The 25,413-nt window shown below is 37.9% G+C and overlaps 1 protein-coding gene across 2 annotated transcripts in view; it reads right to left on the minus strand.

The window, feature by feature from the left end:
- The window catches only part of LOC128221804 (uncharacterized), a 53,180-nt gene that overhangs the window by 21,283 nt on the left and 6,484 nt on the right, over positions 1–25,413 (minus strand). For both annotated transcript variants that reach the window (XM_052930407.1, XM_052930406.1), the window contains exons 2-6: positions 22,533–23,985; positions 20,604–20,724; positions 19,431–19,655; positions 6,638–6,822; positions 858–1,106 (exon numbers count right to left, since the gene is read on the minus strand). In XM_052930407.1, the coding sequence (XP_052786367.1) occupies positions 858–1,106; positions 6,638–6,822; positions 19,431–19,655; positions 20,604–20,724; positions 22,533–22,634 (882 nt within the window). In that variant the 5' untranslated portion in view covers positions 22,635–23,985. The remainder of the gene's footprint in view (positions 1–857; positions 1,107–6,637; positions 6,823–19,430; positions 19,656–20,603; positions 20,725–22,532; positions 23,986–25,413) is intronic.

The raw sequence follows: 25,413 nt of genomic DNA on the forward strand, positions 1-25,413 counted from the left end.
ATTAGCAGATGTAGCAATAAAGCACCATTCATGGAAAGGTCAATAGGGTTAGGATTCATCATACCCTAACCCATTAGCAGATGTAGCAATAAAGCACCATTCATGGAAAGGTCAATAGGGTTAGGGTTCATCATACCCTAACCCATTAGCAGATGTAGCAATAAAGCACCATTCATGGAAAGGTCAATAGGTTGGTTGAATAAAAGGTTTAAAATCAAGTTATATGAATTATGTCATAGAATTTTCCCCCTTTTTGATAAAATAATGCTATTTTCCCCTAACCGGGGGCTCTGTCACCATTCCCTTGTGAGTGAAAAAAACACTAAATTTTTTATGTCCCTCATTTTAACTAAAATAACCAGACCTTAGTCTGCTGGCTTCGCTGTCAGTTTAAAAAAAAAACTTAAAAATTGAAAACTTCATGCCTCTAAAAAGTCAAGAGGAATTTTGAAATCACATCACAATTCTTACTTGTTAATTTAATTTTATTTTATTTGTACACGTTTTGAAACTATAATATTTTTTTTATAAAACTGAAGTATTTATGTCTGTCTGATTTTAAGTTTGTTGAACTGTTAAACATAAGAAATAAACAAGAACTTACATAACTATCTTAATTTGTCAAACAAGCTCTGAGTATTAAAAGATCAACTTTAAATATTCATTTACAATTATATAGTTTTGTTCATCCTCACCTGATTTGAATATATATTTTTGAATATATTTATGATTCTATTTCATAAAATGTATACGCTATGACATAGCATGCGTTTGTTTATTTATTATTCATTTGTAGTTAAGAAGATGATGTACTTAATAAGATATCTGTTCTGTTCTGTTCTGTTAATTGGAATTACCTGTAGGCCGTACGCAGGAACAGAGTTTGTAATAGGGACATAAACATGTGAAGAAGCAACGTTTCCCGCGGTTGCCGTGGTAGCTGACACCTGCTTCCCGTTCTGTTTCTTGGTAGAGAGGTTTAGCAGCACAGAGTCAATGCTAGGCAGCTGGGAACCGTTGCCCACGGAGACAGAAGACTGGGTTCCCAGGGTGGCCGTTGTTGATGAACCCTGGCCAGAATCTGATTTCGCGAACAACGATCGGTCCTGAAATCGAGGAGGAAATGGTGAATATCTCGAATAGAATCATGACCTGTGTTTTATTATTTGACTTTATATATATAATTACAATTATAGTATTTTTTGAAAACCACGTACATAAATTCAGTAAAACAAATGCAATTACAGCTGTCCTTAATAAAACACATCTGTATAATAATCACTAACAAGAGCTGTCACAGTATGTGACGAATGCCCCCGAATGTGACATTGACCTACGAACAAGGCCAGTACATGAAAAGTTGATCTTGCCTTTATGTGTCAAATACATATGGCAAGTTATTTTAAATTTCCTCTGAACATAAAACATAAAAAAATACCACCCATACTTGACAACCTACACTGTTATGTCCTTATATTCAGAATTCCCTTGTGAATAAACACTTAGTGTATCTTTCACCTTAGAGGTAGGGACATGGGTCTTGCACAGGACACATCGTCTTCGAATGTGGAACACATGTAGCAAGTTATTTTAATATCTGTCCTTACAAGGGAAAGTTACAGCCCGGACACGACAACCTATACTCTATGTCCTTGTATGCAGCACTCCATTGTGAATAAACACTAAGTGTGACCTTGACCTTTGAGGTAGGGACACGGGTCTTGCACGCGACACGTCGTCTTGGTATGTGGAACACATGTGGCAAGTTATTTTAAAATCTGTCCATACAAGGGAAAGTTACACCATGGACACGACAACCTATACTCTATGTCCTTATATGCAGCACTCCATTGTGAATAAACACTACAGTACACTCCACGCGGAACTACCACTTTCCTCGGTGACTCGGAGGCGTTTTTAATTTATCGCGGATTTCCGCCGAGTACGCAACCTTTTTCCTCGCTAAATTTCGCCGAGTTGCACCGAGTTAATCGTTTTCTATGGAGGGTTTTATTGCCGGTAGCGCCGGTGATCGTATCGATTTTATTGACCTAATCGAGGAACTCCGCGTTTTGTGCATAGCTACTACAGTACATTGCTGTGTTAAAACAGTATTAAATAATTAGATAATTATTTTTTCAAAGTACAGTAAGTTTCTTTTTTAAAACAATTATTGTAAGTTTCAATATCAATTTTCATCAGCTTCGTCAAACAAATGTTGTTTTTCACATTATGTAATTAAAAGATATACCATAGCGTGCATTTGTGTTTGTTATTGTCATCTTTCTCTTACTATATTAAGGTGTTGAGAACTTAATTAGATTGGAGTAATGAAGGTGTTGAGAACTTTGTAAGTGTGAATATTTTTCGGTCATTATTTCTTAATTTGCATTTTACCACTTGTTAATTTATCCGTAGTTATCAATGGTTCCAAACTTATTTATTACGCATACAAGTGTAAATCCTTGATCAAGTTAATTAATATCCCATTAAACACCATTGTATACATGCATTGAAATGAATAACACATTCTATCGGCTTCAGATCAAACAGTCTCATTGTGTGACGTCACATAACTCACAGTTTTACCCACGAGGATCTCATGGAGAGCATGTATATTGTTATGCAGGATTAATGTGTCTGAGAGGTGTTTTCGAACATAACTTAAGTATTGCATTTCCAACTTTAATTCATCACATTAATTAGTTACCTATATCATTGAATGTGTTGACTTTTATTGATGATTCAATAAGTATAACTGTACATAATTGCTTCTTACAGTCTACAAATGTGGTACAAGTTTAAAAGTTTATTGGCAGATCGTTTTACAAAAATGTCATGTCTTTGTTTTCTTAATCCAATGATTGCCCTTGTTGGTTATTTAATCCTCCAATAAATATTTCACACTTCCTCTTTCTACATGCAATACATCGTTTAGGATGGTTATTTACTAATTAACTTGTCAACAGTTGCGTATACTGTTAGGTACAATGTAGATAGATAGATAACCTTCGTCTGTGAAACTTGGTAAGTGTGAAAGTTACGATTGATGTCCTTTGGATGTCCGAAAATTAGGTACGCGAAATAAATTATTTTTATAAATAATTACGGGTGTAGCAAAAAATATCAAATAAATTAAACAAAATTAGATACAGTGGGAGATTCTTATCGGTTTTCCCCCGAGGTTCGCGGTGTTTTTACCTCCGAGTAACGCGGCGATTGTAATTATACGGTCCACTGATCAGCCTCGGTGGGTGAACGAGTAAAAACGCAGAGGAAAGAGGATTATGATCAATTGGATGTCGTGTCCGCGATGACCAAAATCCGCCGAGGAAAACGGAAAGTGGTAGTTCCGCGTGGAGTGTACTGTATGTGTGACCTTGACCTTTGAGGTAGGGACACGGGTCTTGCAAGCGACACATCGTCTTTGTATGTGGAACACATGTGGCAAGTTATTTTAAAATCAGTCCATACAAGAGAAAGTTACACCACAGACACGACAACCTATACTCTATGTCCTTATATGCAGCACTCCATTGTGAATAAACACTAAATGTGACTTTGACCTTTGAGGTAGGGACACGGGTCTTGCACGCGACACGTCGTCTTGGTATGTGGTACACATGTTGCAATTTATTTTAAAATCTGTCCATACAAGGGAAAGTTACATCCCGGACACGACAACCTATACTCTATGCTTATATGCAGCACTCTATGGTGAATAAACACTAAGTGTGACCTTGACCTTTGAGGTAGGGACACGGGTCTTGCACGCGACACGTCGTCTTGGTATGTGGTACACATGTGGCAAGTTATTTTAAAATCTGTCCATACAAGGGAAAGTTACAGCCCGGACACGACAACCTACACTCTATGTCCTTATATGCAGCACTCCATTGTAAATAAACATTAAGTGTGACCTTGACCTTTGAGATAGGGACACGGGTCTTGTACGCGACACATCGTCTTGGTATGTGGAACACATGTGGAAAGTTATTTTAAAATTTGTCCATACAAGTAACAGCCCGGACACGACAACCTATACTCTATGTCCTTATATGCAGCACTCCATTGTGAATTAACACTAAATGTGACCTTGACCTTTGAGGTAGGGACACGGGTTTTGCACGCAACACGTCGTCTTGGTATGTGGAACACATGTGGCAAGTTATTTTAAAATCTGTCCATACAAGGGAAAGTTACACCACGGACACGACAACCTATACTCTATGTCCTTATATGCAGCACTCCATTGTGAATAAACACTATGTGTGACCTTGACCTTTGAGGTAAGGACACGGGTCTTGCAAGCGACACATCGTCTTGGTATGTGGTACACATGTGGCAAGTTATTTTAAAATCTGTCCATACAAGAGAAAGTTACATCCCGGACACGACAACCTATACTCTATGTCCTTATATGCAGCACTCCATTGTGAATAAACACTAAGTGTGACCTTGACCTTTGAGGTAGGGACATGGGTCTTGCACGCCACACGTCGTCTTGGTATGTGGAACACCTGTGGCAAGTTATTTTCAAATCTGTCCATACAAGGGAAAGTTACAGCCCGGACACGACAACCTATACTCTATGTCCTTATATGCAGCACTCCATTGTGAATAAACACTTAGTGTGACCTTGACCTTTGAGGTAGGGACACGGTTTTGCACGCCACACGTCATCTTGGTATATGGAACACATGTGGCAAGTTATTTTAAAATCTGTCCATACAAGGGAAAGTTACACCATGGACACGACAACCTATACTCTATGTCCTTATATGCAGCACTCCATTGTAAATAAACACTAAGTGTGACCTTGACCTTTGAGGTAGGGACACGGGTCTTGCACGCGACACTTCGTCTTGGTATGTGGTACACATGTGGCAAGTTATTTTAAAATCTGTCCATACAAGAGAAAGTAACAGCCCGGACACGACAACCTATACTCTATGTCCTTATATGCAGCACTCCATTGTGAATAAACACTAAGTGTGACCTTGACCTTTGAGGTAGGGACACGGGTCTTGCACGCGACACGTCGTCTTGGTATGTGGTACACATGTGGCAAGTTATTTTAAAATCTGTCCATACACGGGAAAGTTACAGCCCGGACACGACAACCTATACTCTATGTCCTTATATGCAGCACTCCATTGTGAATAAACACTAAATGTGACCTTGACCTTTGAGGTAGGGACACGGGTCTTGCACGCGACACGTCGTCTTGGTATGTGGTACACATGTTGCAAGTTATTTTAAAATCTGTCCATACAAGGGAAAGTTACATCCCGGACACGACAACCTATACTCTATGCTTATATGCAGCACTCTATGGTGAATAAACACCAAGTGTGACCTTGACCTTTCAGGTAGGGACACGGGTCTTGCACGCGACACGTCGTCTTGGTATGTGGTACACATGTGGCAAGTTATTTTAAAATCTGTCCATACAAGGGAAAGTTACAGCCCGGACACGACAACCTATACTCTATGTCCTTATATGCAGCACTCCATTGTGAATAAACACTAAGTGTGACCTTGACCTTTGAGGTAGGGACATGGGTCTTGCACGCCACACGTCGTCTTGGTATGTGGAACACATGTGGCAAGTTATTTTAAAATCTGTCCATACAAGGGAAAGTTACAGCCCGGACACGACAACCTATACTCTATGTCCTTATATGCAGCACTCCATTGTGAATAAACACTAAATGTGACCTTGACCTTTGAGGTAGGGACATGGGTCTTGTATGCGACACATCGTCTTGGTATGTGGAACACATGTGGCAAGTTATTTTAAAATTTGTCCATACAAGTAACAGCCCGGACACGACAACCTATACTCTATGTCCTTATATGCAGCACTCCATTGTGAATAAACACTAAATGTGACCTTGACCTTCGAGGTAGGGACACAGGTTTTGCACGCGATACGTCGTCTTGGTATGTGGAACACATTTGGCAAGTTATTTTAAAATCTGTCCATACAAGGGAAAGTTACAGCCCGGACAGGACAACCTATACTCTATGTCCTTATATGCAGCACTCCATTGTGAATAAACACTAAATGTGACCTTGACCTTTGAGGTAGGGACACGGGTCTTGCACGCGACACGTCGTCTTGGTATGTGGTACATATGCTGCAAGTTATTTTAAAATCTGTCCATACAAGGGAAAGTTACATCCCGGACACGACAACCTATACTCTATGCTTATATGCAGCACTCTATGGTGAATAAACACTAAGTGTGACCTTAACCTTTGAGGCAGGGACACGGGTCTTGCACGCGACACGTCGTCTTGGTATGTGGTACACATGTGGCAAGTTATTTTAAAATCTGTCCATACAAGGGAAAGTTACACCATGGACAGGACAACCTATACTCTATGTCCTTATATGCAGCACTCCATTGTGAATAAACACTAAGTGTGACCTTGACCTTTGAGGTAGGGACATGGGTCTTGCACGCCACACGTCGTCTTGGTATGTGGAACACATGTGGCAAGTTATTTTAAAATCTGTCCATACAAGGGAAAGTTACAGAGCCGGACGGACGGACGGACGGACTGACGGTGCGATTTTAATATGCCCACCTTCGGGGGCATAAAAATAAACAAGGGTTAAGGAACTGACCTGTATATAGTTATATCCATACTGGGACAGGTAGTATTGCTGTGCTAGTGGGTTACTCATAGAGAAGTTCAACATTCTCCTGTACACATCTCTCTGTGCTTCTATTGACGTGGGCTCGGAAGTCTCCGCCTTCACGCTTGTGGAAGTTGTTGTGTTGGTAGAGATGAGGGACTGGGGCTGTACTTCTGGAAATAAAAGTATACTCTGAATTGAACAAAATATGGAACACAGTTATTTTCACTAGAATATGATTATTGCCTATGTACATACAGTCGAAACTCGTTGGCTCGATATCTCATGGCTCGATATCCTCGTTGGCTCGAACTAGATTAAAAGGACTAATTTTTCTTTACTCTTTGTTCATATAAAATCTGATCGGATGGCTTGATATCTTGAGGGTCGATATTTCTCCACGCTCGATGTCATATTCGCGGTCCTAAGTAAGAATTTCACACTTTGTTTTGTTTGCCTGGGTTGATGTCATTTTTGCAGGTTTTGGTTAGATTTTCACACCTTAATTTGTTTGCTTGACTTCATTTAGCACAAGGCGCTAATCGATTAAAATTGCTTCATGGGTATTATAATTATAATCAAATTTCAATCGTTATGCTGTTTGTTATGTTATGGTCAAGTTATGTCTCTAATTGTTATCGTTATCCATGTATACGTTTTAATGCATTTTGAAAAGGCGACATTCACATAAAATATTGCGCTGAATACTTTTCTCAATGGATGAATTCTTACAAATTTCAAATGCTGAGCAATCTAGAGAAGGACCCGGTACAACCGGGGGATATCTAGATCGGCTCCTCAAAGGTTTCTGCCTTAGGAGCTAAAGGGACAAAGAGAAAACTTACTGTTAAATATTATCTTGAGAATATGAGGCTATAATGTCTGTTTTGAGTGGACAAAATCTAAAAACCAAATTGCGGAAGACTTCAGCATTCTGCAGAATACTCTTTCAACTTGGTTGAAAAACAAAGACCAAATTAAAGCCAGATTCCTCGCCGGTAACATAGAGCCCGAACGCAAGCTAGCTCTTCTCTTGCGGAGATAGCGTAGCAAATAACAAACATGGTAAACACGACTTTTTGTAACGAATCAAAGAAAAAATCACATTCTGTAAGCAATCCCGCTTGGCTCGATATTCTCGAGGCTCGAAGTATTTTGGCTGGTCCCGAGAATATCGAGCCAACAAGTTTCGACTGTACATGTTTCAATTTTGCTGTTTCCCTGTGTACTAAGCATATTTTTAGCAGAAGTATGGAAAGCTCTTTTTTAATCAATAATTAACACTTTATTAAGAAGCAAACTGGGAACCACAAGAGGTACCGTCCACCTCGGGATCGACATTCAGATTTTCAGAAGCAAACTGGGAACCACAAGAGGTACCGTCCACCTCGGGATTGACATTCAGATTTTCAGAAGCAAACTGGGAACCACAAGAGGTACCCTCCTCCTCGGGATCGACATTCAGATTTTCAGAAGCAAACTGGGAACCACAAGAGGTACCCTCCTCCTCGGGATCGACATTCAGATTTTCAGAAGCAAACTGGGAACCACAAGAGGTACCCTCCTCCTCGGGATCGACATTCAGATTTTCAGAAGCAAACTGGGAACCACAAGAGGTACCGTCCACCTCGGGATTGACATTCAGATTTTCAGAAGCAAACTGGGAACCACAAGAGGTACCGTCCACCTCGGGATTGACATTCAGATTTTCAGAAGCAAACTGGGAACCACAAGAGGTACCGTCCACCTCGGGATCGACATTCAGATTTTCAGAAGCAAACTGGGAACCACAAGAGGTACCGTCCACCTCGGGATCGACATTCAGATTTTCAGAAGCAAACTGGGAACCACAAGAGGTACCCTCCTCCTCGGGATTGACATTCAGATTTTCAGAAGCAAACTTGGAACCACAAGAGGTACCCTCCTCCTCAGGATTGACATTCAGATTTTCAGAAGCAAACTTGGAACCACAAGAGGTACCGTCCACCTCGGGATTGACATTCAGATTTTCAGAAGCAAACTGGGAACCACAAGGAATACCTAAGAATTAACACTCGGATTATCACAGGCTTACACAGGCAAATTTGGTACCACAAAAGCCTTATTGTATATATATATAAAAGTACAGAAAAATGTGAATGGAAGTAGGAGGATTGTTCGTTAAGTTTGTGGACAATTAAAATATATATACAACACTCTAATGTACTTATCCAAAAAACTAAGACGGTTTTATATTAAAGCCAATAAAGGACATAATAGGAATGGGTTTAATGTTTAATGTGGTTTTGTTTAACACAAGGAATAAACAGTGATTAACACTGATCAACAGTCTATATGAATGCATTTTACATTAGTTGTTACTGTAACTAACGAATTATAAAGCTAAAGAAAATTTTGAAATAGGAAAAGATTCTTAAGAGACTCACTGAAATGACATTGATAGGCTGTTTATGAAAGACGATGTCACAAACCACAGACAGGAGGCTGAACCATGTGGTGGCCAAATGAGGGGGGAATGCACCATAAATGCGTTCCAACATGTTTTGTTTATTTAAAAGCTCCTTCTATTGATTTGCTTTATAATCAAGTTAACTATTCCTCGAAAATAATGGCGAAAGCTGGTGTCCAATTTTTGCAAATCAATTATTGACATTCACTTAGAGATACCTGTCCCAAACGTATCATGATGGTATGTGAGCAAATACCTGTTGAGATATGAAATATACAGGACTCTCTCCCTGATTTAGAAAACAAACTATATTACAGTCAATGAAATTGCAGATAGGCAATCAGTTCTAGGCGTAATCATTAAGAATTTTTGCAGTTGTTTAAAGGTCTGCCCACTGCCACACATCTGATACACAAGCTCTCCGTCTGATTTTGCTTTGACAGTGTTTCAGCCAATAAGGTTTAATTCTAGGTCAGTTATATGACCTGAATTAAAATTTAAATGATTAAGAAGGGCTAGTTCACACGCACACTCTGCCCATTCTTAATCATTAAGATTTTAATTCATGTCATCTAACTAATACAGAAACTTTCAATAGTGTCAATTATATAAGTAGCTAACATGGTAAGGCAGTGTTTCACATCAAACAAGGATTCGGTGAAGTTACTGCAGACATTCTCTGGTTGCCACATGGTAACAAATAATTCTGTATGCGCAAAAATATTTCACTTGATGGATTTATTAAATCAAATACCATAGTTTGTTGTCACTGAGTGGCAAATACTCAAGGTGAAACTTTCTATATCTTGCCAAGTTAAAACAGAGAGAACAATCATGTATACATTTTATAGAAACATTGTTTATGCGGATAATTTATGCAAGCTTTAAATAATGATGAAAACAGTAAAAAATGAATTGTTATACGTTACCTTATACTATCCCATTCTAACTGTAATCCAACACCATTTACAATTAATCATAAATCCAATTTACAACAATTTATAACAAAACTGATTACACTTTATTTTAAAAAAAAGTCATTTAAATTTATATCAACCACTGCAAATATCCTTTAACACTTAAAAAACCACAGTCTTCTGAACAAGGTGTATAAAACGCAATTTTTTTTTGCAAACAGATGTGATAGGCAGACTACTTTATCTTATGATGAAGATTGAATCAGTTAGTTCATTTCTCCTGTCAGCTGTTGAACCTGTAAATGCCCATTCACTTCCTTGATTTAAAACTAGAAACTTGTAAAAAACAAAAGCACACATTTAAAGTTGCTTACTCACAAAGTTAAAGTCATATGGCTCAAGGATTATAAAATATCTTCCCCAACTTGAAGGATATTAAATATTCTAAAAGTGTATAATATCAAAAGATTTTGCGCCAAGCTTTATGTACGGTTAAAGGTTGTTAGTATGTACGAAAATAAATTATTTGAAGCCAAAGTTGTATGAAAATTAAATTTGTGTAGGTTCATACTAGCAGCCTTTTAACATATTTAGTGGTCTACAAACTGTTGTGTAAACAACCCAATAAATGGCCAGCCACTTTTTATATCTACTGGTTCACCTGATTAAGACAACTAGCGACTGACTGCTGATTTACTGGCATTGACAAATTTGAAGTAAACTAGATATGTTGACCACAGAGTTGTATACAAACTTGTTAAAAATACAAGATCACAGACGTTAATTATAAACAAAATATATGGTTTTTTTCAATTTTTCTGATTTGGATGTCTTTTTTTTTCAATTTTTCTGATTTGGATGTCTTTTTTTTTCTTTTCTTTTTTGTCTCACATACACATTATTAACTCACAGATTTAAAGGTGTTCAGTCACACATACACATTACTGACTCACAGATTTTAAGGCGTACTGTCACACGTACACATTACTGACTCTCAGATTTAAAGGCGTACTGTCCCACATACACATTACTGATCACAGATTTAAAGGCGTACTGTCCCACATACACATTACTGACTCACAGATTTAAAGGCGTACTGTCCCACATACACATTACTGACTCACAGATTTAAAGGCGTACTGTCCCACATACACATTACTGACTCACAGATTTAAAGGCGTACTGTCCCACATACACATTACTGATCACAGATTTAAAGGCGTACTGTCACACGTACACATTACTGATCACAGATTTAAAGGCATACTGTCACACGTACACATTACTGACTCACAGATTTAAAGGCGTACTGTCACACGTACACATTACTGACTCACAGATTTAAAGGCGTACTGTCCCACGTACACATTACTGACTCACAGATTTAAAGGCGTGTTGTCACACGTACACATTACTGACTCACAGATTTAAAGGCGTACTGTCACACGTACACATTACTGACTCACAGATTTAAAGGCGTACTGTCACACGTACACATTACTGACTCACAGATTTAAAGGCGTACTGTCACACGTACACATTACTGACTCACAGATTTAAAGGCGTACTGTCACACGTACACATTACTGACTCACAGATTTAAAGGCGTACTGTCCCACATACACATTACTGACTCACAGAATTAAAGGCGTACTGTCCCACATACACATTACTGACTCACAGAATTAAAGGCGTACTGTCCCACGTACACATTACTGACTCACAGAATTAAAGGCGTACTGTCCCACATACACATTACTGACTCACAGATTTAAAGGCGTACTGTCCCACATACACATTACTGACTCACAGATTTAAAGGCGTACTGTCCCACATACACATTACTGACTCACAGATTTAAAGGCGTACTGTCCCACATACACATTACTGACTCACAGATTTAAAGGCGTACTGTCACACGTACACATTACTGACTCACATATTTAAAGGCGTACTGTCCCACGTACACATTACTGACTCACAGATTTAAAGGCGTACTGTCCCACAGATTTAAAGGCGTACTGTCCCACATATACATTACTGACTCACAGATTTAAAGGTGTACTGTCCCACATACACATTACTGACTCACAGATTTAAAGGCATACAGTCACACATACACATTACTGACTCTCAGATTTTAAGGCGTACTGTCCTACATACACATTATTGACTCTCAGATTTTAAGGCGTACTGTCCCACATACACATTACTGACTCTCAGATTTAAAGGCGTACTGTCCCACATACACATTACTGACTCTCAGATTTAAAGGCGCACTGTCCTACATACACATTACTGACTCTCAGATTTAAAGGCGTACTGTCCCACATACACATTATTGGCCCACAGATAAACCACACATACAGCCTGTATTTAAAGATTTAGTAGTCATGTAATATAGTCGTATTTTAATTTTTGACACACAGAAAATTAAGAAGGCTTGCCCATTTAAATTATGCATGATCATGAATGAATTTTTTCATCCTAGATTAAAAGGTAGATATGCTGGAAATCTGTCTTCACATTAATAGTTTTTCTCTTGTGGCACATTCGGGCAGGAAGGAGCTGTCCAAATGAACTTGCCCAAAGCCACGCTCACTAGCCCGAACACATTGTTAAGATGATTTTTTTTTCATAACGTTTTTAAATAAGATCTGTTTTCTACAGGCATTTCTTTACCAGAAAATATGTCATCCAATAATTCAATGTGACAGGCACAACCGTTGCTATTGCTAATACTTAATGTATAAACTTTTTTTAATTTAGTTACAAAGTTATGTACTACTTCCATTTTCTTAAATTTGATGGGTGGGTGGGGGGTGTTCTGGCTACACCCAATCTTTTATTTGAATTGCCAATTTTGGCAAACTGACTGAATTTTTAACTTGCTCTTGGGCAATTTTACTTGCCCCAGGTCAGTGTGTATACCACATGATAAATAACGTCATAAATGCTACGTTGGAAGGCTTAAAGCTGCACTCTCACAGATTTGCCATTTTTACAACTTTTTTATTTTTTTGTCTTGGAAAGAACAATTTTTTGTGTAAGTATCTGCAAACCAGTGATATAATATTGCTGACAAAAGACCAGATTGCAGATTTTCATATTTCCGTTCGAAAATTAATGTTTTATGGCTTAAACCTTTACTAACGGTTTGAGAAATAGGCATAAAACATCAATTTCTGAACTTGTATTCAAAAATCTGCGTTCTAATTTTATGTCAGCAGTTTTATATAACTGCCTTCCATGGATTTTCGCAAAAATTGGCTTGTTCCAAGACAAAAAATAAAAAAGTTGTCAAAACGTTTAATCTATGAGAGTGCAGCTTTAAGTCAGGGCTTTTCCCTATAGTTTACTTTGTATTATTGTGCGTTACAAACTCTCAAGACCCTTCTACAATGAGTTAGGGTTAGTGAGGGGTCATCTACTATTTATGTAACCCTAATATAGGTCACCTTTATGTTGTATTTCAAGCACAAAATCATTGAAGAATTTTTGGATTCTCTACAAAACCCCTATATTCTGACTGTATACTTAAAATATGTGCAAAAAAAACACCAACAGGAAGGAAAGACATCTGAGCCCTAAATTATGTTTGCATACAGAACTGCATAAATCTAAGAGCCCTTCAACCTCCCATACTAGCAGTACCATCTTTGTGACATATTTTTTTAATATGACCCCAACCCTTTAAAGTCTGAGGTACACGCTTAAATAAGAATAAGACATCTCCAGACAAAAACTGATTTTTTTAAACAAGGAACATAAAAATGTTTAAATCACCAACCATTACATGGCTAACCTTATTTTGTTTAACAAAAGGAATATTAAGAGGATATTTTGTGAGTTAAAACCCAATTGTTGTTGAAAAAAATCATTTTTTACTGTGAACATGTTTATTTTCCATGTCACTGGAGCGTTACCTTAAGATTAACATAATGCTATAAATCATATGTATTGGTAACCATATCGAAGACACTTTATCTACTGTCCTCATCATATAAAGCTGCAGATAACTTTTGTGCTGAAGTGTCCTTGTAAACCATTATGTAATTTTGTAGAGCGTATTGTACACCCTGGTTTCATTCAATCAAGTGAAATGGCCATTGTTATAGTGCAATGGCACATTGAATTGCAAACATGCATGCATTTTCCCTATTCAATGAACATTATAGAAAACTACAGATTGCTTTTTTTTGAAAAAGCTCTTGTCTCCCCTATTTTGTGGTCGTAGCTGAGAAATAATCCATGATGGACATGAAATTTGAGCTTTTTGGCTGGAGGTCACCAACAGTGACCTTGAAGTTTGGCGTATTCACTCAAATCCAATAGTGAACATCTACTGCATATGATCAGTCAACTCACAGTTGCTGTGGGTCATCTAAAAATGACTACCAACTTACATATTAATGATGAAGTTGCTGGGACCAAACCGTTCTTTCGTTATTAAGCTGAAATCATTTGTGACTGCCAACAAATCGTCTATACCTTAAGCATGTCAACACAAGCGTGACCTTTGACCTACCGATCTCAAAATCAACAGAAGTCATCTTCTGCTCATGACCAAACGTGCATACCAAGTTCTTGGGTCCAACTGTACTTCAGTCATTTAGCCAAACCGGGTTTTTTTACCTCAAGGTCAACAAATCAATAGGGGTCATCTAACCTTGACCTACTGATCTCAAAATCAAGAGGGGTCATCTACTAGTTATGACCAACTGGCACACCAAATATGAAGTTTTGGACCCAGTTCAGTTATTAAAAGAAAACTGTTTTTTCACCCCAAGGTCACTGTGACCTTAACCATCTCATCTCAAATCCATTGGGGTCATTGACTAGTCATGACCAACTAGCATACCAAGTATGAAGTTCCTGGTTGCAAGTGTTCTCAAGTAATTGAGAAAAACTGTTTTTTCACCTCGAGGTCAACACGACCTTGACCTTAAACATATTAATGTGAAAATCAATTGGGGTCATCCACTAGTCATGTTAAATTGCCATTGCTGGTAATTATTTATTAATAAAAAATTGTATGTATGAAAGTTAAATAAAAATATATAAAACATTATTAATATCAAATAAATAAACACACAAAAACATTTCTTTTGAAAAACTATTCTTTATCAAATATTTTCAACCTGCTTTATCCTAAATACCTACATGTTACATGCCAATGTCTTTAACTGTTGGGCTTTGGTGAACGAATCTTAACGACCGTGATAGCAATATTCATTTAAAATGCAGGTTTTCAATTTTGATGTGAATCTTACAAAATCTATCAATTATATTATCATCTGAAGAAATATTCGTTTATTGGTGTCATTAAAATAAAAACAAGAGATGTTAGTGAAACATTTATGCCCCCTTGGGAGCCAAATTGTTAGTAGGATTTGGACACTTAAATAAAATATGGACAATCAGAAAACCTTTTTTCAGCTTACAGTCACACTGACCTTGACCTTTGACCCACTGACCTCAAAATCAATAGGGTTCATCTGCTGGTCATGACCAATAAGCCTACCTAGTATGAGGTCCCTGGGTCAAAGCGTTCTCAAGTTATTGATCGGAAACCGTTTTTCATGTTAAGGTCACACTGACCTTGACCTTTGACCCACTGACCTCAAAATCAATAGGGTTCATCTGCTGGTCATGACCAATACACCTACCAAGTATGAGGTTCCTGGGTCAAAGCGTTCTCAAGTTATTGATCGGAAACCGTTTTTCATGTAAAGGTCACACTGACCTTGACCTTTGACCCACTGACCTCAAAATCAATAGGGTTCATCTGCTGGTGATGACCAATACACATACCAAGTATGAGGTCCCTCGGTCAAAGCGTTCTCAAGTTATTGATCGGAAACCATTTGGTATTCCGACCGACCGACAGACAGACCGACCGACCGACCGACATGTGCAAAACAATATACCCCACTTTTTTCAAAAGGGGGCATAAATATATTTATTTTTTTATTACAATAAAATACTACTTCCTCGCGAACTGTGACAACTGCTACGTTAAACAACATATTAAAACAACTTGCGATGTCACATCTACCTGTTTTAACACACCACATGACAATTAATCTTGTGATCATAATAATATCTAATATCTTAATTACTTGTACATTTCATCGATATTTTACACAGATTTATGTATCACCTGATTAGATATTATGATCTTGTTTGAAAACCCTATAGCAATTAGCTGAGTGCATAGTTATGTCTTGTGCTAATAATAGCTATGCTCTGTATGGCTTGATTTTTAATAAGCTGACTGATACGCATGTAGGTGGACCAGTAGGCCAGTAGGCTGGCGGACCAGTAGGTGGACCAGTAGGCCGGCAGACCAGTAGGTGGACCAGAAGGCGGACTGACTGACCAGTAGACAGACCTACTGACTAGTAGGTGGACCAGAAGGTGGACCTACTGACCAGTAGGTGGACCAGTAGGCAGACCATTTGGTGGACCAGTAGGCGGACCATTAGGTGGACCAGTAGGTGGACCAGTAGGCAGACCATTAGGTGGACCAGTAGGCGGACCATTAGGTGGACCAGGAGGTGGACCAGTAGGCGGACCATTAGGTGGACCAGTAGGTGGACCAGTAGGCGGACCATTAGGTGGACCAGTAGGCGGACCATTAGGTGGACCAGTAGGCGGACCATTAGGTGGACCAGTAGGTGGACCAGTAGGCGGACCATTAGGTGGACCAGTAGGTGGATCAGTAGGCGGACCATTAGGTGGACCAGTAGGTGGATCAGTAGGCAGACCATTAGGTGGACCAGTAGGTGGATCAGTAGGCGGACCATTAGGTTGACCAGTAGGTGGACCAGTAGGCGGACCATTAGGTGGACCAGGAGGTGGACCAGTAGGCAGACCATTAGGCGGACCAGTTCTTACCAGTAGATAGACCAGTATGCAGACCAGTAGGCAGAGTAAACCTGATAATTGACCTTGGGAAGTAAAAGCATGTTGAAGCTCCTGCATCATGAGATAAAGGCAGCAAGGTCCACTTCTCTTTGATGTAATTTACCAGTGCAGTCAATTAACACAAAGTGAAGTGATCACCCCAATTGCCTTGAAGGATGTTCCATGTATGTACATGAGAAATAATATGCTTGATCTTTAACACACAACTTTATCGATTAAAAACACCATGTAGTGCTTAAAGTGACACTTTTATCTAAAATCAATACATGTATACACATGTATAACTAACAGAATTTGAGTGATAAACCTTTTACTAAATAATGCCTTTATGGAAAATATTGATTACTGATAACATGATTATAACTTAGTAGCTGAAACGCAAAAATATTAAATGATTGGCGAGTGCTATAAGATTAACAGTTATCAACTAACATCTCATAAGGTAGAAATACTGTGTTTTCTGCACCTTTCTTTCAAATTAAACACAGAATCCTTTATAAATACCACTGTTTTTGAAATTAATTCATCCTTTTTGGTATATTAAAACACCTGTATTAATTGTGGTAAATCTTATTTTGGAGTAAGCGTGCATCTTCAATTCTATTTGCATGATAAAATGTTCTGTTCATCAAAAGCATCTTCTGTTTAGAAGATTGAATCAATTTTGAACCTGTTTAGCAAATTGGCCAGGCCATCTTTGTTTTGGTCAAAATTCTAACCCAGGTTACTGAAACAGTTGTTAAATGATCATGGTCAGGATACCCCTTCATAACTGTTGTATTTTTTACTGATAAAAACAGATGTTTAATACTAGACGGTTGTATTTGTAATAAAAAATGGGATGTCTTCCTATTTGCACATTGTCTCAATATGGTGAACATTTGTGTCACGTTATTTCAAATCCTTTAAGTTATTTCAAATCCTTCAAGTTATTTCAAATCCTTCACCTTCAAGTTATTTCAAATCCTTCAAGAGGTTCAAGAGATATGGGCCTGACAAGAACTGAAGTCATATGACCTTTGACCTCTAAGTGTGACCTTGACCCTGAACCGAGTTGGTTGTAACATGCGCTCAGACTACAGATATAGTCATACGTTAGTCATATGTTTGACATCTTAGTATGACCTTGACCTATATATGGTACTTTATGGTGAACATCTGTGATTTTTTAAAAATCCTGCAACTGGATATTGACAGAAAATGTAGTGATATGATCTTTGACCTTGACCTTGAACCAAGCTGGCTGTAACATGCACTCTGCACATCTTCTTAATATGGTGAACATTTGTGGCGAGTAATTGCAAAATCCTTTCAAGTGGCTCAAGAGTTATTGAGTGGACATGATTTGTGACGGACGGACTGACGGACGGACAACAAGCAAAAACATTATATATATATATATATATATATATATATATATATATATATGTGTTAAAGATCAAGCATATTATTTCTCATGTATATATATATATATGTCTCGCCATTAATTATATTGTAATTGGTGCATTTTAAAGTGTTTTTACTAACAATAAGACCCTTATCATAGGAATTGTTTTGGAAAACATGATCCATTTAGATAAACAGGGCATGAATTTTGACATTCATTTTTTTTGCATCATATCTTAAAAACAAGTTTAATAAATATAGGCAAGACCCGGCATTATCAACATGTCTAGAAAAGTTCCTGCTACCTGCAAGATTTCATTAGCATTTTTATGTATTGACAGGAAAATTAATATCTGAAAAGATTTATTGCAATATACAGGTAGGGTGAAATTCTTATTGCGATTCAATCTTTTCAGTCTGCATACCGGTATATTACTGAAGTGCTAATATGTACACAGACAACATTGAAAGACAGTTTTTCAGCCTGAAATTATAATCATTGGTTATAACATAATTAAATGCAAACTGACATAATACGACATCTCATTAAAATATATTTGAAACAGTTGGCAAATTGACTTGTCTTGTAAGCCTATTTAGAGCCTGAAAGCTGCCTGCTGTTATGTACATATACCACTTGTTATAACTAACCAGAAGGATGGTTCTCAATATTTACGAAAATTAGTTGTATGTGACCTTGATACTTCTAGTTTGCTTTTCCTCCATTTTGGGAATGGGGTCAGGGCCATGGCCTTTGAATGGGGAAAAATGCTTCATTTGACTAAAATGAGGAATTCTGAACTTACGAAAATCAGTTGTATGTGACTTGATACTTCTAGTGTGTTTTTTCCATCATTTTGGGCATGGGTGAGCCATTCTGATAGGTAAAATATTTTATTTGATTGAATAAGGAATTCTGATCTTGCTAAGAAATAAACAAGAACGCTTTGAGGACTATACAGAAAACACAAAAGAATGTGATAAAATCTGGCCCCCATTTTTTTTCACGTTGGGAAAATAAGAATATTTTCAGCATTTGGAATGCCCTGAAATTGGAAACAAAACCTGATTTCAATCAATCAGTTGTGGGTAACCTCACCAATGTCAGTAGTGGCTGTTGCAGGTACTGCCCCGCCTCCCTCTGATTGCTTGGCTATCATTTTCTCCAGCATGAGATGGCCGTATTGTTGTAGTAACTGTTGTTGTAGTGCCCACGGTATTGATGTCGCTGCTGCATCTCCTCCAGAGACTGGCGTGTGTGCGTTGCTTGTGGCCAGATTCTTTACAGTCGTGTCCAAGTATGAAGCTGCTGCCTCTAGCAACGCTAGAATAAATACATCATTCCATCAAAAATTAAAGTCTTCAATTGTTCGATTTCATTTCTACCTAAATTATTCTAAAAGCCTTAGGCTGTTGTCAACAAACCCCACCTTGTGTCATGGACCTTCGAGGAAGATTATCAAAACAAAAATATCTTTTCGACAGCCTGGACACTCAAATATATTGAAAAGGAAAGTTGTTTTTGATTTAGAGTTTATAAATATATGTAGGTATGCCGTGCCAATTGGCTGCATTATATGGCTTGTCCTCGCGACATGTCACATCACAACAAGTCTTTTTAAAGCAGCCGTTTTTGATTTAGAGTTTATAAATATATGTAGGTATGCCGTGCCAATTGGCTGCATTATATGGCTTGTCCTCTCGACACGTCACATCACAACAAGTCTTTTTAAAGCAGCCAAGCATATATTTTTCTATAAACTTAATCAAATACAAATTAGTGATAAACTTTTTGTACTTAACATTTGACAACATAATCAGTGCTTGAAGCAGAAAGAAAATTGCAAAATAAAGCAACATAACTAAATATATTTTGAATAGTTTAAACTTCATATCAAAAGCCTAGATCTATCTTTAGAATGGAACTATGACATAACCGTATATTTTTTTATTTTATTTTTTATTTATATGCTGCCTTAATGCCAAGAACACATGATTTAGAAGAATTAACTGCAATTCCAAGGCAAGCTTACTCTAAGACAAATTTTGAAACGTAAGACAAGTCCCATGGGAATTAAAACTCAAAATATGGCCTATAATAAAATCATGCTGAACTGTTCCTTATTTCTCATGTCATAATTAAATTATTTGTTTTATTTGCATTAAAAAATGTTATGACTTTCTCTTCACATAAACACTTTATCCAATCAAATCGCTGTTTTTGTTATTACCAAAATATATAGACCAATCATATCACTCCTTGCAAACTTACTTTTGTCCACGAGATAAGTGTCAGGGGGTTTCTGATTGGTTGTTGCTGTGTGGGCGTGTGCTGGAGGCGGGGCTGAGAGATGAAGAGGGTCAGCTGAGGAGGTCAACATTGATGTGTGGGCCTGCAATTTTACAGAAGATAAGTAAAAAATATTATATTCATGAACAGCATTCGTATGTTCCATGTGGTCTTACAATATATTGCCTTCATGATGTCAACTATGAGCAATTATTTAGTAAAATGTTTTACTCTTTGATATCATAATTGTAAAAGAATATACCAAAATGTAAAAACAAAAATGAGACGGAGACCAGGTTGCAAAAATTGCAGTTCAGTGTTGTATCACTATGAAGGTTTACCCTAATCCAATGGAATATTTAAGCTATATACCTAACTTGGTAATATCACATGATATCATCATCTAGCTAATCACGCATAAGACTGAATTCTACTAGGTAAACTATGTGGTACTTCAGTTAGTTAGTTTCAATGCATAGTACACATCAATACCAAGTTTATGTCAGTTTTTGACAATTTTCTTTTTTTTGGCTATTTCATCATATGGTGTTTAGCCCCTGTAAGCTTTCCCAGCACCCTGCTGCCTCTCTACTATGCCCCACTGTGCCACTTTGTTGGACAGAGCAGTTTTGAATTTATGTAATATTTATTAGAAAAATTGTCAGTTTTTGTATGTCAAGTCAGTTTTAAGAAAAAAGTATAAAAAATTCAAATATGGATTGTTTTGACACTAAAGTGAAGATGACAACAAAGGTATTCACAACAAAGTATTAGTATAGAAATATGTTACAACACAATCATACACGATATGAATTGAACATTGGCCCTTGCAAGTGCCCCATTAAGACTCATTTAATGTGCATCAAAACAGCCCTTTCTGACCTAGCACCCTGCCCTTTTCAAATGGCAACTGGAGCACTGATGTTATACAGACATGTAGATTTGGTGGCGTTGTTTCTACCAGACTGGGAAAGGGCAGGATTTAGTTTTTCGAAAGAGGGCACGTTGACAATTTCTTAAGAGGGTGACCCTGCAAGATCTGACATGTCATCTTTGACAAGCTTACCTTAGCATCGATAATGCATAGGACTTTTGAAAATGATTGTGCCATCCTTCCCCACTTCTCCAACTCCCAAATAAACCTGCATGGGTTTGTCCTTGTGTCTTTGATCAGGGTTTGTGCTCGGTATTTTGGGAAAATGACTTAAATAATAACCTACAGTTTTGCGTTCAGTAAACATGTTAGCTGGTAACGTTTGCTGTTTGGTTCCTTGCTTGCATAGTATGTGCTGTGTTGCAACAGGGATACAAAAAAATACAGTTTGCTAATGTTAGGTAGACGCTCACCCTATTGAATGCTTTACTGATTTCAAATTAAAATTTCTGATTTGGATCCACTGGGCAACACGGCAATTTTTCAACATTCAAAAGGGCAGCTTTGCCTGACACCACGGTCAGAAAGGCCTAGAAGGAACATGGGCAGCTTTGCCTGACACCACGGTCAGAGAGTCCTAGAAGGAACATGGGCAGCTTTGCCTGACACCACGGTCAGAGAGGCCTAGAAGGAACATGGGCAGCTTTGCCTGACACCACGGTCAGAGAGTCCTAGAAGGAACATGGGCAGCTTTGCCTGACACCACGGTCAGAAAGGCCTAGAAGGAACATGGGCAGCTTTGCCTGACACCACGGTCAGAAAGGCCTAGAAGGAACATGGGCAGCTTTGCCTGACACCACGGTCAGAAAGTCCTAGAAGGAACATGGGCAGCTTTGCCTGACACCACGGTCAGAAAGGCCTAGAAGGAACATGGGCAGCTTTGCCTGACACCACGGTCAGAAAGGCCTAGAAGGAACATGGGCAGCTTTGCCTGACACCACGGTCAGAAAGTCCTAGAAGGAAGACTACATTGTTACCTGGGGTGCAGAGCTGACTGCCCAAGTGTGGGATACGCTGGTACCCTGGGCTGCGAGGGCGTGGGCGAGCTGGGCCGCGACGTCTTCCTCCTTCATGTCCATGGTAACTGTCACCAAGGTTACCGACAGAAGTAATTGTGGCCTGTAGGTGTGCTATGTGATGATCTCCACATTTTTGCTCTAGTTTTTGCTGGTTGTTTTATCAATATTCTGTTCACACTTTTTCCTGTCTGAATACCATATCCTTTTTTTCTTTCCAAAAAGTGTTTAACTTGTAGCAGTATTACTTTGACAAACTGTCAATTGATCCTTTTACTGTCGTATTCATTAAACACAATTCAACGTCAAATTCAACTTTCAATTTCTACTCTTTTTTTCAAATTTTGTTGTTTATAATGTTTAAAATTTTTGAAGCTTTTGTAACTTTTAACAAAGCAAATTATACTTAAAATAGCTGTCTTACACAATATAAAAACATTTACATCTAACGAGATCACAGGTACAATGTTAATCGACACATGCACATTTTTCGGAATCGTTATATCACAACCGTCTGACACGACAGAAAATTCAGCGGAAAGGGTCGTTAAAGTAGTTTATCACTAACAAGTAACCAATATAGCAGATTGGTATTATTGCTGTCTCATATATAAACTTGAAGCGAATCAAGGTCGCTCACACAGAAAGACAAAAATTCTTAATAATTACAAAATTTACACCGTGTTTCTTAGGAATATTAAAACATGTCTAGACCAAGTCAATGCAGGCTTCTTTATGAATAAAAGCAACACCGACAAAAATCACAAGAAAGGAGCGACACTCTATAAAATGTGATTAATTTCAAACTTTGACAATATATCTTCAAGTTGCCAGCACCTAGACTGCAAACACAAGTCCCTACTATATATATGACAAAAAAATAATCTTGTCTGCGTGTGCCCGATAAATAACGCGCACCATAGAGTTTCAATGTCTGGCAGGCAGGTTGTTCAGGCGCTATATATTTCAAATGTTCTCGACAGTAAATCACATGCACACTAATACATTTCTCTTCGTTCAATATGTACTACAGTACTTTCTCTCTCAGATGAAATATTTGCAACACCAAACTGATAAACTTTATACATCAAATTATACAATGTATATTCAAGGAATAAAACTCTTGATCACATTTCAGACAAGGGACATAACTCGGTGTTCAATTTACAAAGGGATAGCACTCAGGTTAGCACCAGCAGGGGAATGGCGAATAAGTAACAAGGGAAGTTAATATATCACAGATGGGAGATGGGAAGTAAATATCACACGAGATGTTTGTATTGCTTCAGGAAGTCTTCTTTTTCTTCAAGGTCCAAGTGAAGTGATCACATTTTCACTATTCTCTCACTGGACGAAGGGTGATAACCATGGTTCTCAGCAGTTCAGATTTGATGCAGAGTTGTCCCCCTTTCATCTGAAAAATAAGAACCAACAAGCTTATCTTAACGCACACATCTACATTTAAGTTCCTGTGTTAGTAGGACCTGATATGGAATATACGGGGCAAAGGAAACCATTTCAGGTGAGAGCGGCACTTGAATCCTTACCGTATTATACTGTGCATAGGACGCACTTTTTTACCCCAGATTATCGTCTAAAAATTGCCTGCGTCCTTTCTATGCTATTAGGATTTTATCAGTTTTTCGCAAGTCCATTTCAGGCCAAAAATGTCGGACCGGAGACGAATGTGGTAATGGTAAGTACCGATACTCAGTGTCCACCGCAGAAATATATTGAATGTTTACTTTGAAATGATTTATTGAGAAATAAATTGAAAACAAACAGGAGTGTTTACTTTTTTATAAAAGGGACGCTTCTCACAAAAACTCGATGTGAGTCGGCGCTTTAACTGGATTGAGTTGTAACGGCAACAAAAAATCGGGATATGAGGTAAATATCAATTAAACGTTGTTCACCATTTTAATGCTTTGCTATCGATATTTTATAAAACATTTTGTTGTATGTTACTGTTTTAAAATGATAATACAGGAATGTGCATACCACAAAGTAGCACTATTGTCACTATCAAATATTTTCAAATGTGCGAAGTTGTGAAAAACACCCGCTGTCTGTCATTAGAAAACCATCATTAGAACGAACTATTGGGATGGTAATACTGTATGGTTGTTTGTTCACACTTAACCACATGTTTTGATACTTATCTAAGGGTGTTGACATTTTGACAACATTCACGCATACTATAAGACTTATATCATTGTTGTTTACGATACACCGTCAGAAACGACGAAGGCGAATTGTAGAAAAGCGTCACCAGGTTGACAGAATAAAAACTGTATTATAACCTGTGCTACTGTTACTTTTCTTGCGTATCTTATGTATAAATTTACTTGAAATAAACAACGAATTACATATCAGTTTGCTATAAAATTTAATAGCGCATGGTTTATATTGACCTTTGCCATTTTCACGATCCCAAATAATAAATCGTCAAAACAAATATGGCGGATACTGGACTTACCGAAATACGCTAAATTTCCGAAATACGACGATAATTATTGAAATACACAAGACAATTATCGAAATATGTCGTTTTTATTTTAATACATGTATAAATACTTTACCAACCGAAATTTTTCGGCTCCGATTTTGACATTTTTCCGCTGCGTCCTATCTTACATATTAAGGGTTTCACCAAAAATTTTGCCTGGGTCCTGTCTATGCTAGCGTCCTATACATAGTATAATACGGTATATGGTTTCCTTCAACCGGTTTTGGGATCACAAGGTCAAAGGAATAGTGGTCAACTACTGACCATGACTGATTTGCATAGGTTAACTCAACACTAGGTTGTTTAAAGCTCCATTAATTTTTCTGGTAACAG

Source organism: Mya arenaria, chromosome 16 (assembly GCF_026914265.1).
Source record: "Mya arenaria isolate MELC-2E11 chromosome 16, ASM2691426v1".
In the NCBI taxonomy this organism is placed as follows: Eukaryota; Metazoa; Mollusca; class Bivalvia; order Myida; family Myidae; genus Mya; species Mya arenaria.